The sequence below is a fragment of the Rhinopithecus bieti genome, unplaced genomic scaffold (assembly GCF_001698545.2).
Source record: "Rhinopithecus bieti isolate Rb0 unplaced genomic scaffold, ASM169854v2 scaffold_25987, whole genome shotgun sequence".
Taxonomy (NCBI): Eukaryota; Metazoa; Chordata; class Mammalia; order Primates; family Cercopithecidae; genus Rhinopithecus; species Rhinopithecus bieti.
This window is the reverse complement of record NW_016812078.1, coordinates 1,054,933-1,075,526: the sequence shown is the minus strand read 5'-3', so window position 1 is coordinate 1,075,526 and position 20,594 is coordinate 1,054,933. Positions and strand designations below refer to the sequence as shown.

Sequence of the window (20,594 nt, the reverse complement as noted above, 5' to 3'; positions counted from 1 at the left end):
ATTCCCAAAGCAAGAAAATAATAACAGAAATTAATGAAATTAAGAACAGAAAAAGAATAGAGATAAATTAATTAAACCAAAATTGAGATGTTTGGAAAAAACAAGATAGGTAGGTGGCTAGACAAATAATCCGCTAGCCAGACAGATCAGCAACAAAAAAAGAAAAAAATTACCAATATCAGGAAATAAAGGGAGAAATTACCATGAATCCTAACAACATTTAAAAAGTAGTAATTAACTACTATGTCCATAACTTCAACAACATAGATGAAATGAAAAAATTTGAAAAACTCAAAGTGCCAAAAAATCACTTAAGAAAAAAACAAATAACTAGGTTCCTCTTATACCTATTAAATAAATTGAGTTTGTGTTTCAAAACCTTCCTACAAAGAAAATGCCAGGCTCAGAAGGCTTCATTGAAAAATTCTAGCAAACATTAAAAAATAATAATTGTACACAAGTTTTTCCAGTCTATAGAAAAGGAAAAACACTTCACAACTCATTTCATAAAGTCAACATTACCCAGAACCAAAGATATTGCAGGAAAACTACAAAACAATATCCCTAATAAAAATAAATGGAAAAAAAATCTTTAGCAAAGACTAAAAAATCAAATCCAGTAATACATTAAAAGAATACCATAACATGACCGAGTGGATTTTATCCAAGCTATGCAAAACTGGCTCAACTTTCAAAACACAGTGTAATTTATTTGAACATACTAAACAACAAAAATCATATGATCATCTCAATAGATGTGAAACAGCATTTGACAGAATTTAACATCCTTTTTTGATAAAAACTCTCAGGAAGCTAGAATACAAGGGAACTTCTTCACCATAATAAAGAGCATCTGCAGAAGCCTGCACCTAACTACTGAGTATAACAGTGAAAGACTGAAGGATTTAACACTGTTTAAGATTGAGGCAAGAATATTCACTCTCACCAGTCTTATTTAACATGATAATAGAAGCCCTATCCAGGGTAATCAGTCAAGAAAAAGAAATAATAGACATTGATATTGGAAATAAATAAAACTAGAGACAACCAAAATGTTCCTCAACTGATCAATCAACAAACTAGTGCATTCATTCAACGGAATATGGTTCAGCAATTAAAAAGGGAAAACTACTGAAACACACAACACCATGGATGAATCTCAAACACGTTATGACAGGTGAAAGAAGCTGGACTCAAAAGATGACAAACTGTGTAATTCCACTTATATGACATTCTGAAAAAGATAAAACAGGAGAGGCTAAAAATGTACCCACACGTGTCTGGGGCTGGAGTAGGGAAAGGACTGACTAAAAACAAATGTAGGAGAATTTTCTGACATAACAAAACCATTTTATACTTTGGTTGTGGTGGTTACAAGACCATGTCTATTTGTCAAAAAGCATAGAACTATATACTAAGGATGAATTTTATTATAGTAAATTATACCTTTAAAAAGGAAAAAAAGAGAGAACATGTGTATGTGTAAATGTTAGAATGAGACTGCCTGAGCTCTGCTTCTTCCTATAATAAATGTGGATATTGGATAGATTCTCAAACTCTCTCGCCATCAATTTTCTCAACTGTAAAGTGAGAATAATAATAGCATCTACCTCTTAATGTTGTTAGCTTTCCTTGCTGCTATTCCATTGTTAATTATTATTTAATCTCTCACCCAACACTGTGCTCATTGTTAAGAAAACACAAATGAATCTATGGCATGGTCCCTGACTTCCTGGAGGCTCCAATCTAGTGAATAAGCATCTCTGGAAGGGTCAGATGAACACAATTGTTTTACTGCCATTAGATTTTACAATTACAAAAATTAGCAAAATTTGCGGTATGCCAAATTCACATCAATTTCAAATATAGTTCAACCTTTTCAAGATTGTTCTAAAATAGGAACCAAAATTTCAACTCAAATCTAAGAAATTCTACTGCTGGCCCAGATATTTCTAGAATATCTCTATAGACAGTTTCAAAAGACTCAAAATTGCAATTATCTATAGCTTATCAGATTCAGAAAGAATATCAACCTACCTCATTTTCACTAATTTATTCTAGCATTTCAATGTTACCTTAATTTGAATAAAAGTATCAAGAAAGCATGAGAAGTATATGAAATTGTGTTTCCTTATATGCCAACACTTCATATATCTGAATAAAACTTTTCCCTAAAAAGACAAAGCTAAAAGGAATCATGGAAAATGAATGGACTATGAGGTATTCCAGAAAAGTCTGCTCTCTCCCACAAGAGGGACATTAATAATTTTGTCTTTAGATCACATAAATGACTCACCAATCTGTGTGACTTATATGTGCATTACAACTACACACCATGCACGCATACCCAAATCCCTTCTGTGCATATCATTTACCTCTGTCCCTTAACCAGGTGGAATGTCCTTACTTCAAGGTTAGAGTATTAGAGGCATGAGAAATTCATGCTGGAACATACCACAGCTACTTTTAGAGAGTCAATTACATTTTTATCATATTCAATATATATTTATTGAAGGCCCAGTATGTGCTCAGTTCTCACAGCATAAATCTTTATCGGCAGTTTTTATTAAATGTGTCCTTACCATTCAGAGCTAAAAGAAAATCAAGCTATTCTTATTTCAAAGATTTCCTATCCACTGTCATCTCACATCACGTCTCAGTGAAACACTGTGAGAAGTGTTCTTGGAGTGTTATCAACTAAACATTCTGCAATAAGTATGGCTTTTTGCACAGGATTTCACACTGAATAATATAGTAACATCTAGAAATTCCTAACCTAGAAGAAAAAAAGAACATTTTACAAGATATTTTTAAAAGCATGACATGTGCACAAGGGGCTTCTCAAACAGAATCCACAGACTCGTTTTCACCATTTCACTTGCTCAGAACTATTGTTTTGAAATATGGAACTCCCAAACTTGGATCTTCCAAAGTTTTATATATTGAAAATATTCCTAAGGATTATATCTCTCAATCAGAAGCCAGTATGTGGGAAGGTAAAAGAGAGAGAAAAATAAAATCCACATGATAACTAAAAACAAGTCAAAATAAAATAAGTAGAAATACTCTTTGGATGAACGCAGATAAAATGATGACTGGCTAGCTTACCTTGCTTTTTTCCATTAACAGTTTCTAAAGTACCAGGGAGCTGGCTGTCAAAGCCATGTTGAAGGCCACTTCTTTGCTTTTCAAGGTGATGCTCTTCCTCCGCAATAGAAGAAAGCACATGTGGTGACTTGTGGTCATCACTGGCCCGATTGGGCCACTGGGACATTGTGGAACATGAGTCCTTTGCATGTTGGCTAAGCCTGAGGCTTGAATTTTGGGCAGAGTCCTGCAAATCACTATTACAACATGAGAAATGATCCACTTCAAGAAACAAGGAATTTGCATCCTCTTGACTCCAATCATTGTCTTGTTCTTCATCTTCAAAGTATGTTTCCTGAATCTGAATATTATCTAAGTCCTGATCTAGTTTGTCACTCAATTTAGAGTCTTGTTTGCTTATGTTAACCAGCGAAGCAGATAACATATCTCCTGCTTGCTGGAGAGCTTCATAAACCCGAGATATCCAGGAAGAGAAAGGCTGGAAGAAGTTCTGAGCATCCTGAGACGCCATGACCAACACCATGGCCAGCTATCTGATGTCTACAGTGTCCACTTGTTCAGTTCCTTCAGTGCTCTGGATTGAATGTGAACTATAGAATAAGCATGTTGAGAAATTAATTTGGAGGTCTCTTAATGGCTGTGAATATTTCACTCTCAAAACTTCCAGCTGAAACAGAGGAAAGAAATACTTACACCTGTTAAAGTTACAACCTCAGACCCATCACTAGATACCTACAGACAATGTCAAACAGCATTTGGACACGAAAAGGGATCATCATGGAAATCTTAAAATAGTTAAATAAAAATGACTGTGAAAGCCTAGATGTAGATTATTTCAATGCCTATTCACCTCCACAGCCATGTGGAAAACTTCCATTAGCAGTAATGGGTTCTGATCATGTGGACTGAGAGGAGTCTGTCCCCATAGACCATCCTTAATAGTGTGAAAAGGATAAATGAATCTTCATTAAGATCCAGTTTGGTATGACATTTCAAAACACATAAAAGGTTGGATGTTTCATCTACAAACCTGCAGATCCCAGAGAGCTGACTAATAAGCACCTCTGCTTTATGACACTAAAGTTTGTACTTTCAAAGGAAGTATGTGACTGGAATTAAAAAGCTTTAAACAAATCTTAAAATAGGATTTTATATTTTTATGCAATCTCTAGAAATCATATCTATTCTTGGGGAGCAATCGCTGAAAAACCGAGGGTGGCAAATGGATTATCTAGCTTACTGGAGACATGTCCCTGGAATCTCATTGCTTTTGTCTATGTTCCAACCTCCCGGAGATAGATAGCTCTCCACAACCTTTGAGACTCCTAAGACACACTTCATCCCACAAGATTTACAACCTGAAGGAAGCAGCTCCTGGATATCAACAAAACCACAGGACACTATGAAGACTCTGGAGCTAAATATTTATACTTTTACATGTATACATACATACAATGTATACATATGCTTATGTGTGTATATTATGTGTGTGTATATCTATTGCTATTACAGTGCTCATCAACAGCTCAAGATGAATGTTACAAATGACTAGAGGGCCTAACTCACTGCTTAAACTTAATTACCCAATATCTTGTATAGCAATGACTTCCTTTTAACTAAATCTACTAGCTATCCCTTAGTCTCTTGACCTCAGCCACTGCATGTGATATGACTACTTACATTCTAAAAATTTCTTATTAGCCATTCATGGATGCATTGACTTATTCAATAAACAAATATTGATTATCTATTAAATGCTGGCACAACGCCAGGGATAAGGTAATCCTGAGGGCTTTGTCTCCATAGAGCCCACATCTCAGTTAAAGGGAAACTGAGCTCTCCACATTCCCCCCTTAGGCTGAATAATTCATGTGTCGCTCTTTCAGGCTCCTCCTTGTCTTCCCACCACCTACATGTATACAACCAAATCTTGTCCTATGGCTTCCCTTCCCTGTTATATTCACCAGCTGTAAGAGTAGGCCAACCCTACATTTCAATTAACACCTTTTTGAAACTCCAAAATATACTTCTCCAGGCTTTGCTCAATTTTTCTTTCCAGACTTATATCTGTGACTGTCAAAGCCAGTGATTCTCAAACTCTGGTATGTCAGAAACACCTAGTGAGCTAATAAAGAACACAAAGGCCCAGGCTGGTTGAAGGAAAAGGACCTAGTCTGAACCTTCAGATTTTTGGCAAGTACTCCAGTTAAGTCTGACACCCACGGAAGTTTAAGAAACACTGATAGACTTGGATGTCTCACTAAAATCTCAAATTCAGCTCATCCAAACCGAGCGTTATCACTTTGCCACAAGCGTTCATCACTCTAGACTCACAACATAGGTGATTGTGAATTTCTCTCTTCAACACTCCCTTCTTCCTTTCCAAATTCTGTTAGCTTTTGGTCTCCAAAGATTCTCTTTCATCATGTTTTGTACAGTTATCACATTTCCCATACTCTAGTTCCCTCAGATACTACATACCTAGTTCGCTTCATACTCTGTTCTTACCCAGACTCAATTCATTCTGTTTGCTCACCATAACCTGATTTTATATAAGGTTACGCCTGTCTCCTCCTCTAGAATGGAGGTTCCTTGGATGGCAGGAACTGTCTGTTTTGTTCTCTATTTTATCCCCAGTGCCTAGAAGTGTGCTGAGCACATAGTGAATTCTCAATAGCAAATTCTATTAAAAATCATGCATAAAACAACACCTAGCATATATTAGGTACTCAGTAAATTTGTTAAGTTAATGAATAAATCCTATCCAGAAGTGTTAAAAAGATGTTAAAGAATGTTATCACATAAGTCCCCTGCAGAGTAACAACAGTAAAGATCCTTTTGCCATTTGTTCCATCCCATTTCACCACCCAAAGTTTTTTGTTTTTTGTTTTTTGTTTTCTCTGCAAGTATTTTGTGTAAGTTACTAAGCTTCAGCACATTACAGATTTACAAGGTTCTCTCTGAGATTTCAGTGACTTTAGCTTCCACAGCCGTCTTTTTGGTACCTGAAACATTTTAGGCCAGAAATGACATGTTTTCCTTAATCATTCTTCCATCATTCTATTACACACACAAAAAAAACTTTGTGTTTTGTTGTTGTTGTTTTTCTGAAATTTTTTATTTTTTTATTTAAGTTCTGGGATACATGTGCAGACGTGCAGGTTCGTTATGTACATATACATGTGCCGTGGTGATTTGCTGCATCTATCACCCTGTCATCTAGGTTTTAAGCCCCACATGCATTAGATATTTGTCCTATTGTTCTCCCTCCCCTCACCCCCCACACCCCAACAGGCCCTGGTGTGTGATGTCCCCCTTCCTGTGTCCATGTGTTCTCCTTGTTCAACTCCCACTTTTGAGTGAGAACATGTGGTGTTTGGTAGAAAACTTTGTTTTCATATGCAACCCAAAATCCTTGAATTGGAGCCAGCATCTTCTTGTCCAAATCTTCAAATTAGTACAGCCCATATTCTTGGCCTCATATCCCCTTGGTTTCTATAATCTCTGTTCATCAAAACAAAAATGAAAAAATTCATTTTTTAAAAAAATTGACAGTTCATCAAAATGGCAATTTTGTAAAAAATGATTTTGATCATTCTCCTAGTTTTAAAGAAAAAAAGTCATAATGGTTCCCTATTACTTACACTGCAAAGTTTGAGCACTGGTGCTGTCAAAATCACTACTCATTTATGTTTGTTGATACAGTGGTTTTTTTAAAAATTAATTTGAATGTTTCCAACTCAATATAATCTTCACCTCTCCCTGTTGTTTACAATCCACTTGCTTCACTCATTTCTATGTGGCCTGCCCGACCCCTGGATGCATTTGAATTTCCAAGCCATACCCTATAGGATAAAGTTCAAATTCTTTACTATGGCATACAAGAGGAGAAATGCTCAAATAATAAAAATAATAATAATAATAATAATTAAGTCAAATAATAATAATCAAATAATAGTAATAGTAACAAATAATGATCAGCACCATCCAACTGGGCTTAGTGCTGGGGAGATCCTAAAGGCTTCCTGCAAAGTGTAAATAAACACTTTAATTGCTGAAACACTGGGTCTGAGGAGGTCTAGAAGTGCAAAAGGACACTGAAGGGGCTTCAGATCAGTGGCTATTTATCAACCAGCTTGGAACTAATTTCAGGACAACAGCAACTCACAGAGCACCACCTTTTATCCTCACTGAATACCTAGCTGTATCTGAGCTGTCCCCAATAATGCTGCCACACCATGAGAACTCAGCCTTTCCTTACCACTCCTCTCTATAAAGTCCTATGCGCCAGTCTCATTGACACACTAAGCATTTTCCAAAGTGACTGTGCTCTTTCCTGACTTTTGTTTGTTTTGCCCAGGATGACTTCTCTCCCTAAACTGCCTGATACTCATTTTTTATGAGGAAATGTTTATTGCTTCCTCTGTCAACTTTTCATCTACAATCAAAAGTGTGGACTCAGAGTGCTTTGAATGTGTCTTTATTATATAATGTTTCCCTCGATACGATGAGTATTTGTCAGTCTTCCTCTTCCAATGGACTGGGAATCCACAAGTGCTAGGGCTAAGCTTATACATTGTAGCTCCAGAATCTACACAGGGCAGGGGCTCTGCATGTTCCATGAATGAGTGAATGAGTGAATGAATGAATGAATGAATGAAGTTACTAGTGAAAATATTTAAAGCTAAGTAAACCTGATTCCTTTCTATTTATCCATCTCTAAAGTGGCATTAATGCACTAGATGACTTCTAACACTTCCATTCTGCTCTGAAACCCAAGAATTTGCCATTGTGTACCACAGAACATTGTAATATTGAGGCCGGATACAACCAGAAGCAAGATGCCTTTTCATGGAATAGTTCTGTACTTTTTTTTGTCAAAAACCATTGTTAGATGATACCAGAATAATTGAAAAGAAGCAAAATCTCAGTCTCTATATAAAAGAGTGTCCAGTTGTTATATTCTAAAGTACTTAAAAAGGAAGGAAATCTGCAGCTAGAATCTGAAAAACTACCTAGTTAGCACCACCAGAGACCTTTCGTTTTATACTAAATCAGTCTAAAGCCAAAGAGGCCCAGCACTGGCAGGCTAACCATGGAGATATCTTTGTGGCTTAGGTATATTTCAACTTCATTGGTAGGGCACACCAAGGATAATAATGCCAGATATATACTGTATGCTACTTCTTTGGTGGCTTTCTTACAGCTGACGAGAAGATAAAGTGGCTTCTGGTGTTTTAGAAAACACACACACACACACACACAAAATAGAAAAAACATCCAGTTCCCTGGATTAGAAGGAAAAATACATTTAAGGTCTTGTCATATCTGAGAAGACTCATTATTACAATTGAAATGTTTCACGATATCTCATTATTATGGAAGTATAAAATGAGACAACAAAAAAGATTGCGTGTGTGTGTGTGTGTGTGTGTGTGTGTGTTTAACATACAAGCTTCTATCACAAACATGACCTGGGAAGATTTACAAAGTATTGAAGTACTCAGAATAAACTGACAATCTAAGAAAGAATTAGTAGCAATTGATAAAGATTTTTAAAAGCTATAAATAAATATATTCTTAAAGGCTACTTTTTTAAAATCTTGGTTTAATTAGAATTCTATTTTAATTAAGATCATTTTGTACATAGGAAATGACAAAGCAGTAAGTATTAAAGAGTTGTGTTTCTGGAGAAAGAAAAACTATCAAATTCTTGAGCCATATGTTTCATCAAACATTATGATTGTTCTCACCAAAGCTAACTGTGAACAGCAAAGAGGTATTCCATCCCAGAATAACAATGCTCATAGTCCTTGAAAGGCTGTTAAATCTTTCCAATCCCATTTTCTATCTGATGGTGTTGCTTGCAGGGTGGGGGGACAGCTATGACCTAAGAAGAAATACCAGATTCTAGAAGCTGTGCCTTAAAAATCTATGTTATTTTGGTGAAAGCTAAAGTGGAAGCCTGTAAGTCTGTGTGATTTTCAAAGGATTATCAACTAACTCCTGTAGAGAGTCAGACACATTCTGAGAGACAAGAACATGTTTCCAATAATACGGTCCCCAGGTAACCCAACATCAAATCAAAATTTTATACAAGTTCATCTACTGAAGTGTGCTGATGTTCATCATTTTTTGAAGGAGAAATCACTTGGAAAAATACACTCTTCTCATTTGTCCAAAATGTGTTCTAAATGTTGGCATCTCAACAAATATAAAAAGGGACTACTGAGGACCCTTTATGGTAACAATATGGATACAGTACAGCCATATTGTCACTGCCGGAGCATGAGCAATCCAATAGGCTTTTTTACACTGGACATCAGGGAGGCAGTTAATATAAAATGAAAAGTGAAGCTGCCCTATAATCAAAATAGACTTTCATCGTTAGACACAGAAAAATGAGACAATATAAAGGAAAGACATATTAATAGCTTTAGAATCACACAAAATAAGACTGTCTTGGGTCTGCTTCTCGCTTGCTCCATAGCACAAGGCAAATCATACTAGTGAATGCATCTAAATGTTCTCATCTAGGAGGATGAGATCCTAATAGGATCTCAGGAAAATCACTACTCCCTGTCTTGCAACTCACCATGGAAATCAAATTAGACAATATTTTTTGTTTGTTGGTTGGTTGTTTGGTGTCGTTGTTGTTGTTGTTTGTTTTTGAGGTGGAGTCTCGCTCTGTCACAGTGCAGTGGCATGATCGCGGCTCACTGCAACCACCACCTTCCAGGTGCAAGCAATTCTGCCCCCTCAGCCTCCCAAGTAGCTGGGATTATAGGCGCCCACCACCATGCCCGGCTAATTTTTGTATTTTTAGTAGAGACGGGGTTTCGCCATGTTGGCCAGGCTGGTCTCAAACTCCTGACCTCAGGAGATCCGCCTGCCTTGGCCTCCCAAAGTGCTGGGATTACATAGACAATGTTTAGGCACCTATAACAGAGCCCAGTATTAACAGACACTCAACATCAGGTATTCAATATTAATCCCAAATTCATGATATTTCAAAAGGTAAAAATATATTAAACTCGATATTATCATCTTTCCCTAATGAGCTAATACCATGGGGAAAAAATGGTACTATCAATATATCGAGCATTTTCCAAACACTATATAGTACACAATGCTTTTTGACAACTTACATGAATAAAAACTCTTTGTGGAAAACATTGGCCTTCCCATTTTACAGTTGAAAAAACTGAGGCTCAGAAAGGGTAAGTGAGTTGCCCTAGGCTTCTATCTGTAACACAGGTGGAACTGGTATTTCCATCCTCCTTTGTTGAATTCCAAATTCTTGCTTTAACCATTACTCCAAATCTTTAAAAAAATTGCAATTAGATAGTAAAGAAATTAGAAATAAAAAAGGTAAAGTGATTTTCCTAAGTGGTAAGCGTGGGGTACAAACTCAGGTTTGTCTAGCTCTAAAGTTTATTCTGTTTCTAGTACACCACAGTTGCCTGTTTCACTGATGGAACTCTTTAAAAAATGTAAAATGTCACAGTTACTTTTAAAATAAGCATAATGAAGTTTAAAAGATTATAAACTTATGCTTAAGTCAAGTAAGGGTTAAATTTAAATGTATTTTTAAACTCTACCCAACAAATAGCTTTGGAGCATGATGATCTCAAACAAACTAGGACTGGCTCAATACAAGTTTTACATTGCTCAAGGTTTATCACATTATAGCAATAGCACATTGTAAGTATTCCTTAGATTTCATAAGCCCATTGAGTATTTTTGAGTATTTATTATATCCAAGGCAGAGATTTAAACATGCTCTGCAAATACTCAGTGGTTATATAAACACATAAGGTCTTCAGCATCTCCAGAGGGACTATTTAACATGGCTTTAATGACACAGTATTTTTAAAGAGACTATCACCCCTCTTGCACAGAAATCCATTTTCAGATACACATATAATAAAATTTTTATGAAAAAAGAATGAATTCTATTTAACTACACTTGCCTTTTTAAAACCCCAACCAAAATGAGGAAGAATCTTATCATCATCCAGTCTAAAGCAATCACTACAGACCTTTTCCAAAAGAGCATCTGTGCTCCAGGGCCATCGGCGCACATCTACTGGCCCCCAGTAGAGAAGATTCTGAAATCTCAAATAACATCCACAGTATGAAGCAACATAATTAGGAGGTAATGTAATAAAATTGAAGAAGGCAAAATGCAGACACAATAAGAATTACTTTCAGACTATAAGATATACCAGATTACTCATTTTTGTCCCCAAAGCACAGATGGAAACATCATTTGTATCACTTGAAAAGGCACTAGGCTCAAAAGTAGGTCAAAAATGATGGAACTAAGGTCACTGTAACCCTCTTGAGATAGATTAAAAAATATTCTAAATATTAGCAATCATTCAGTGTCTGTTAAAGGTTTTTGTTTGTTTGTTTGTTTGTTTGTTTTACTAATTATAAAAGTAATATTAGCCTTATAAAATTTGGTAAAAAAAAAAAAAAAGGAAAATAATCATTCACAATCCCTCCACCTTCACACAACTCCAATTATTTTTGCACATTTCTTCTATCATTTTCCTTGTAATTTGCACAGTTATCATCAGGTTATATAGAAAACTAATAATTACCTTTGACAACTCTCTCCTTCAGAATTTATTACCAAGGTCTACCCATTCTTTCATCTAAATAACACTAAACTCTATGGCCTTCTGCCACCTAAACAGGTAATACTTGAGTCCAAGTCACCATTATTTCCCAACTGAACCACTTCAACAGCCTCTTAAATGACCCCGTTGCATTCACTCCTACCCCATTTCCACAAAATGAACTTTGTGATTTTTCTAAGATGCATATTTGATCATGTCATTCAGTGTTTAAAATGGCTTCCCATTACACTTATGACAAAGTTCAAAATTCACAGGACTCAGAAGGCCATGTCTGGTTGGCTCCATCTTGTTTTTAAGCGCTATTTGCTCTCTATGCTGGGGCATCTCACCTCTTCCTTTTAGTTGCTGACTTCACCAGGCTCCTCTCATAGGCTGAGAAAGCTCTTCTCCCTCCAGGATCCCCGACCCTGACAGTGCCCATCCATCTCCTTTCAGGTCCCACGTTACACTTCACTTTTCAGAATGTTTTCCCCCCAGCATAATCCATACTAAATGATGTCACTGAAATATTCTCTCATAACACCTCTTATTTCTTATTAACACTTATTATAATTGTAGCTTATTGATGACTTATAAAATTATTTCTTTTTAATATCTGTCTTTCTCACTAAACAAGAAGTTCTATGAGACCAGGGAGTAGGTTAATTGTTGTCTTTGCCATGTTGTCGGCATCACGCAGAGTAAATGACTACCATAGAATAGGCCATCAATATCTTTGAATATTTGAATACATAGCTCCACATATATAAACATACACAAATATTACATATTGCTTCTTTCAGTTAACATTTTTAACACATTTTGCATGTTTCTACAGTATTTTATGTTTATCATTTTAAATGATTTGATATTTTAAAAACTAGGTTTTCAATTAGGGCCTCAATATATTTTCCCAAATTCAAATCTATGAAAGTACCTGTTCTAATAATAATATTCAATCCTTTACATTTCAAGAAAAAATATCCAGTATTCTCCATCAGAATGAGAATGTCTATAAATTGTATTAATTCAGACATCATAAATTAGGTATTTATTAGTCTTTTGATAGGAGCAAAGCTAAAGCTTACTTCTGTATTTTCTATTTTAAAAAATCTATAGCTGGTTAAACAACTTAATAATAAATAACAATAATAATCAGGTGTCTGTTTACCTTATAATTACTTTTTTTTTTTTCATTAAGAGATTAGGAGAGACAGTGGAATGACACTAAAATAGGTATCAGGCACCATGAGCCAGTTCCACCTTTGTACTCTTTATGAACTCAAAAAATATGTTTAATATCATGGGCTTCCATTTCTTCACCTGCAAATGATAGAATTACACTTGGTAAGTTGTCAACATTCTCTGAAGATAACATTCTAAAGCAGGATCTTGGGAAGCTCCCCTTAGCCGCCTCCACTGGACTTGTTACTACTGTTGGTAGCCAATACACATATAATTCATTTTGTTTCAAATATAACTATGATATAGACAAATCACAAATTCTAGCATCTAGCAGCCATGTCGAGCACATAGAAGTCACTCAAGAAATATTTATATCAAATCAATTTGAACTCAGTTGAGACTGGCCTCCATAAATTAGATCTGCTTAATCAGGAGGTTAACCTCCTATAAAATCTAGGGATGGTTTTTATAAATTTTAAACTATTTGCAAAATGTCTAATGAATGAGGTTTTTCCTGGAGATCATCTTCATACCTTTCTCAGAGTCTTAAAAGGATCTCTATTTCCCAGTGTCACTTCTATAAAGAGCACAGATTGCTGAAATTGGTCTATTTCTGAAAGATACCCTACAACCAACAATTACACAACAGGTTTTAATCTGGTCCCCACTCTGGGATGAGAAAATATAAATCTTCCATCTGATGGAAGTTTTATCGATAGGCAGAAAACCATTCCATCACAAATTACTAATTCATTGCAAATGTTTCTTCTAGATCCTAGGACACAGCCTGACATCCTTATTTATACTGGCCCCCTCCTATGAATGAACACATCAGCATTCATAAATTGAAAGTCCCTATCTAAATCAATGCTAACAACTGTTTGATATTTTCCTTATATTTTGTCATTTGTTTACACAAGCTTCAAACTAAACAGGTAGTAAAACTGTTCATTGCTAAAGTGACTATTGCTACACATTTTGTCTTCTTCATTAGTGGTTAGCAAAATGAGGTCTCCTGGGGTCCTTGATGACTGGGCTGCTAGAATAGTAATGTTAATAATATGACATTGTCAATGCTTCTGTGTCTGGCAAACATTAATAATCAGATCCTCTTGGGACTCCATCAAAAACAGCAGCCTTAATGGGATCTTTGTGGTTGCAAACATAAGTAGGTTACGTGAGTGGTACATGATGTCTCTCAGGTCTACCGAGCCAAAGTGACCCCAATCCAAGAATATTTGAAAACACTCCTTTTACATTTCCCTTTCTACTGGCAGGGAACTTCACATAAGAACTGGGAAGCACTGTTTTCTAGGCACGATAGTGGAGCCAAATGTTCTTAACTAATTCTACATACATGTGTGACCTATTTTATAGCATTATATATAGTTATACAGATTGTATCTATTCAGTTAAACCAAAATGCTAGTTATATTTCTATTTTAAGCCAACAATGCCTGTCTGTTGCTTTTTCCTCCTCTTTCTCCTTGAATCCTTCCAATTTCTTACTAAAAGACGTGGAATCTTGCTTACTGAGGAATAGCAAATACCTTGTAGTCTTCTGTTAGCATAGCTCAGTTCATATTCAACTAAGACTTACTACCATCACCCATAGTGAATAAGATTCTACTTTCTGATAGCAAAACACTAAAATTTCATTCCAAAAAGAATTTTAATATAAATATGAGTCCTGCAATAGAGCAGCTAATGGAATGAAAAATCTTCCAAGTAATATGAAAATGACATTTCACATTGGCTTCCACTTCTAAGCACAGTCCCACAGAAAATACACACTTGATTCATTTCAGCTTCTTTGGAGAAATTCTAAATGGAATTCTTGGCCTAAAATGTTATTAAAATTAATACCAGTTAGGTCTTTAACCACAAAAACAAACAGTAGGAAAATAAAATTTAACAGGACTCTGACATCTTTCCAACACAGACTAAAGAAGCACTGAGTGTAGCTTTAATAGGCATTAATTGTTTAGGGACAGAAGGGGGATGGAGGGATTTGGGAAGATCAAATGCAAACCTTTAAAAAACCTTTCTGTTAAACAGTCAAGGTAAAACATTGAAAGCTTCACCATACTTTCTGTAATGTCTTGTAATGCCATGATTTGGATTTTGCTTCAAGATAATTTTGAAAAGAAATATTCAAAGGGTTAATGTCCTAAATGTAGGTTCTCTTCATCACCCTGTTCCCATCAAATGTTCTGCACTTTTGTGGAATGGCAACTATAAATTACCACCCTGTAGTCAATGCTCACTGGGGAAAAACAAAAAAGATAAGCAGTTTTTAATCACATAGCAATTTCATTCAATAAAGCTGACATTAAGCCAGGAGCAGTAGCTCACACCTATTATCCTCAGACTTTGAATGGCCAAGGTGGGAGAACTCCTTGAGGCCAGGAATTTGAGACCAACCTAGGCAACATAGTGAGACCCCCATCTCTAGAAAAAATAGAAAAATTAACTTGGTGTGGTAGCTTGCAAATGAAGTCCAAGCTACTTAGGAAACTGAGGCTGAAGGATTGCTTGAGCCCAGTAAGTTGAGATGACAGTGAGCTATGATCACACCACTGCACTCTAGCCTGGATGACATGGAAAGATCCTATCTCTAAAAACAAAAACAAAAAAAACTGAAATTATTTGTTCAAAAGTATCAAGAACTGTTTAGGAGATCCAGAGTAGAAAAACTATAAGAAAATAAGATTCAAAATGTTTTTCAAATTTCTAAATTCACACATTTCAAATAATACCTGTCATCTTTTCATTAAACTTCAATCAAAGAGTCTGAAATAACACAAGCTTGCCATTATTATGAGAGCTTTTACACAGACATGCTCTTTCTTTTACTTTAATCTGTCAGGCTAAGGGAAGTAATGAAATTGTAAACCTATTACTCCAATAACTGGTTTAAAACTGATTATTCAAATAGCTAGTTAAGCATATAAACTCATAGACACCCACTTCAATGCAGAAACAGTCACCTCTACTAATTTATTCTACCCAAACAACACAAAAATCTCTTTTCCTTGCTTCCCACCCATCAACTAATTATGATTTTAATTTAAGGCATATATCTCTTTAAAGTGGAATAAACATTAGGGTCTTGCTGACAAGAGAAGCATAAAACCCCAATATTCCTCTGACAAATGTAACTTTTACCACCTATGGGATCCCCCAGACAGGATATATCTTGGAGAGAGATTTCTCTGGAAGATGCCATCAAGAGAAAAGCTGTTGTTAATGATGCCAGTCTTTAGCATGTGCAGACAAGCACACAAACTTTAAACTTACAAAAAATGTCTTCATCTGTAATTGAAAATGACATATTTATCTCCACTACATCAAAAATCCTTCAAAACTTCCCATAAAGTAGGGGGAGATAGTTTCACTGTCTCCAGCAAAAAGATGTACATTTCAAGCTGCCTGAGATCATCCTGAAGACCCATTGATACGGTCTGGCTATGTCCCCACCCAAATCTCTTCTTGAACTGTAGCTCCCATAATTCCCATGTGTTATGGGAGGCACCTGGTAGGAGATAACTGAATCTTGGGGCAGTTTCCCCATACTGTTCTTCTGGTAGTGAATAAGTCTCACGAGATCTGATGGTTTTATAAGGGGAAATCCCTTTGACTTGGCTCTCATTCTCTCTATCTTACCTGCTGCCAGGTAAGACATACCTTTCACCTTCTGCCATGATTGTGAGGCCTCCCCAGTCACGTGAAACTGTGAGTTCATTAAACTTCTTTTTCTTTATAAATTACCCAGTCTCAGGTATATCTTTATCAACAGTGTGAAAACGGACTAATACACCTATGCTGCAGGACTGAAGGAAGAACTTCTATCAACCAAGAAAGAAGCATTTACTGAGTGCTTCTATGTGGACTACCAAGGTTTACTGAGGGCTGTCTAGAATTCTCAGTCATAAAATTCCATGCTGTGACTATTTCAAACATAGACTGGCTCCAGAGCTTCTACTAAAAATAAGACTCAGAACTATATATGTTAAATATATATATATACACCCATATGTTACACAGTCATTGGTAAAGTGAAAAAGCATGAGGGAAATCTGCAGCTTTTGAAATAGTGATGTGTGTTTAGGGAGCTCTCAAACTTAGGTGTTAAACATTTCCACAGCAATTCATACTTAAAGAGAGCTTCAGATTTGTTTTTATTACCATCCTAGCATCACAGAGGAAGCTCAAATGCCCCAAGAAGAATCTGTTTCTAAGGAAACTCACCATGCACCCTTATGTAAATAACTCAGAAAGCAGGGCTGCTCATATTCCAACTGTAAATGTGTGCAGATCTGTCAAATGACTTCTAGTTCCCTCCCAACCTCGAATCTAATGCCTCCATTTCTAGCAATCAGCTGGCTGTGTAACATGTTCATTTGCTGGGTCAAATTCTCAAGCAGGGGACAATAAGCCGTGTCTAAGTTGCAAGAAAACAAATAATACAAGATGGAGATTTTAAAGGGATGTTCTCTGAGCCAGGGAAACAAGAAAATGGAGACAAGAGGGTATCATTTGGAAATGAATTGTCTTTGTTAATAATTGTTGAAGCTGTGTGATGGACATATGGGGCTCATTACATGACTTTCCTCTCCACTTTCTTGTATGTTTGAACATTTCCATAATAAGCTTTTTAGTGAAGATTTTCTTTTCCCAACCTCCCCACCGTAATATACTGAAGGAAACAAAACACAAATACAGACGGATGGAAGGTAAGCTCCTATGATGGTTAATTTTATGCATCCGTATGGCTAAGCCATGGCGCCCATATATTTGGTCAATTGTTAGTCTGGATGTTTCTCTGAGAATATTATTGTAGATGAGATTAATAATTAATTCAGTGACCTGTATGCAAAGCAGATAGACCTCCATAATGTGGGTGGGCCTCATCCAATTCACTGAAGTCCTTAATGGTACAAAACTGACCTCCCACAAGCAAGAAGGAATTGTGCAGCAGACAGTCTTCAGAATGGAAGTGCAAAATTAGCTGTTGCTTAGATCTCCAGTCTATCAGCTCAACTTGAAGATTTTACACTTGCCAGCTTCCATGATCATGTAAGCAATTTCTGAAAATCTCTTTCTCTCTCTCTCTAAACACAACCACAAACACACACACACACACACACACACACACACAATGTTGGTACTGTTTCTCTGGAAAAACTCTCCCTAATAGAGCTCCCTATAGCCATTACAGAATTTTCAGTTTGTCTGCCCAGCAAAGAGCAGTCCTATCTAAAGTACATCTCCCTGTCCTGTCAATTAGTCTTTTGTTAAGCCCCTACCATGTTTATAACAATCCATAATTATTTTATTTATTTGCCTCTCTACTTTTGGTTTTGTGTTTCCCTGTCTTCATCAAAAGCATGTAATTTCCAAAAGAGTAGGAACTACATCTCTCTTTTTCACCATTTTGTTTCCAGCACTTAGCACAATGTGTGGCATGACACAGATTCACAATGAATAATGTTGAATGGATGAATAAATATTCTCAAACCAGTAATCTCTCACCTGAGTTTTTTGGAATTTGCACCCACCAAACAGGTGATGGGCCCATCTGAATTATCATAAGCCTATATATTTTTTAAAGCAAAATATAAGATTAATATTAATTCTCAATTACTTGTGCCTTAATCAAGTAACCAACACCAGTAACTACAGACTGCAGTGAGATATATCAAGGCTTGTCTTGATGTTCAAACAAACTTTTACAGTTCCTCAATTCTCAAATGTTTAATATCATATATTAGGTTGAACCATATGAAACTTCTCACCTACAAAAACAGCAATTTCATAGTGCAATATAATGTAACCCATAGTAGAGAAATGTATATTCTATGCAAATTAAGATAATAAAATCAGAAGAAAAAATACCTTGTAACTTAGATTACTCACAAGTGTCCTTCCCACACTAGAGACCATCCTTCCAGTTGGGTTTTGTTGTATGTATGTCCCAGTGGAGAAGGGTGACACAATAAGTATAAAGGGGACATTTTAAGTATCCTATTATTTCAGGACAAAAAACTATAAAAGTGGAGGGCTTGGGGAATGTAGAAGATATCAGTTTTCTAAAGAGCATTCAATCCTTAATTCTAAAACAATTAGGGATTGAAAACTCTATTCTAAAACTTATTGTGCAATTCTATAGACTGTCAAAAAGTATCCCAGTGGAATTTTTTTTTTTCTTTTTGAGACAGAGTCTCACTCTGTCACCAGGCTGGAGTGCAGTGGCGCAATCTCGACTCACTGCAATCTCTGCCTCCAGGTTCAAGCAATTCTCCTGCCTTAGCCTCCCGCGTAGCAGGGACTACAGACGCATGTCACCACATCCAGCTAATTTTTGTATTTTTAGTAGAGACGGGGTTTCACCATGTTGGCCAGGATGCTCTCAATCTCTTGACCTTGTGATCCACCCGCCTTGGCCTCCCAAAGTGCTGGCATTATAGGCATGAGTCACTGAGCCTGGCCAGAATTTATTTTTAATCATCTAATTAAAAAGAAAAGGAGGGGAATATGTACTCTTTTTTATTCCAAGATATTTGATTCATTTAAGATTCATCTGAGTAGGACATGCCTAAAAGGAAGCCACTGCACAGACCTGCAGGTGAAGGAACCTAGACTCTGGGTACAGGTAAAAGAAAATTCATTGCTAAAGAAGGCAACAAAATGACCCAGGAAAGAAGACTATGGATTGTGCTGATTTTACATTATCCTGAAAAATGTCTTTCTCTGCCTAATTCATCAATCATACTAAATATGAAGTTTGAGGAAGCTGACGATGGTTATTTACAACTATAAGATGAGCACATGGCTAAATGTTCCTCTCCATCTCAAGGAGCCAAAAATAATGATAATAATAAGACCACTGCTACATCCCTATATCAAGCTACTATACTATCTATTTTATTTTACATCTGTTTCAGATCCTGATTCACACCATTTTACAAAATTTGTCATTATTCTTCCTTAAATGGGCATAAAAGGAAAACAGAACGTTATCCAAATCATTAAGAGGATACTGAAAGATACAGAGATGGGACAGTCAGACTCTTCTGTTTTGGCCAAATTCACCAAAAACTTCTAAAAGTCTCGAAATCTTGAATTTAAATTAAAGTTAGTTATAATTTGACAAACTTGAATAATCTTATAGAGTAGACAAATTTCCTAAATAACTATGTTTTATTCCCTGTGCAGAAGTCAACTGCTGGTAGTGTCACAATATATATGGGGCAGTAGGGAGGAAAGCATCATGAAGGAAAAACCTTGTTTGCTCACAAGACTGAGCAAACTGAAGCAGTGAGAGAGGGAACCAGGTGGAGAAACCGCCAGATAGATACTTTGTGTGAGCAGCAGCAAAGGGGCACTGGTCCAGTGTTAACACTCTGCTCAAGCACTTCCCTTCCTGACTTAAAAGGGGAACTTAACAATAAGCCTATCCCTTTTCATCAATGGTTCTCCACCTGGTCACACCTTTAAATCACCTGGCATTCTTTTTAAAGCTATTAAGTTTGCCCTGCCACTCTCTGTTGTGATGTAATTAATTTGCAGTGAGCCTCACACTGGTAGTTTTTAAAAGCTTCCCAGAATTGAGATCCTGTGTAGTTCAACTGAGGTTACAGTTAGAAAATACCCTGACTGCTAATTACAATC

The 20,594-nt window shown here is 36.2% G+C and overlaps 1 protein-coding gene and 1 pseudogene across 1 annotated transcript in view; both read right to left on the bottom strand.

Moving 5' to 3' along the window:
- The window catches only part of SYT16 (synaptotagmin 16), a 136,582-nt gene extending 132,895 nt beyond the window's left edge, over positions 1 to 3,687 (bottom strand). The window contains exon 1 of the mRNA XM_017895554.1: positions 3,109 to 3,687. Coding sequence (XP_017751043.1) covers positions 3,109 to 3,631 — 523 coding nt within the window. The 5' untranslated portion in view covers positions 3,632 to 3,687. The remainder of the gene's footprint in view (positions 1 to 3,108) is intronic.
- A 26-nt stretch (positions 3,688 to 3,713) lies between these two features.
- LOC108544449 (adenylyltransferase and sulfurtransferase MOCS3-like) overlaps positions 3,714 to 20,594 on the bottom strand; it is a 135,337-nt pseudogene continuing 118,456 nt past the window's right edge.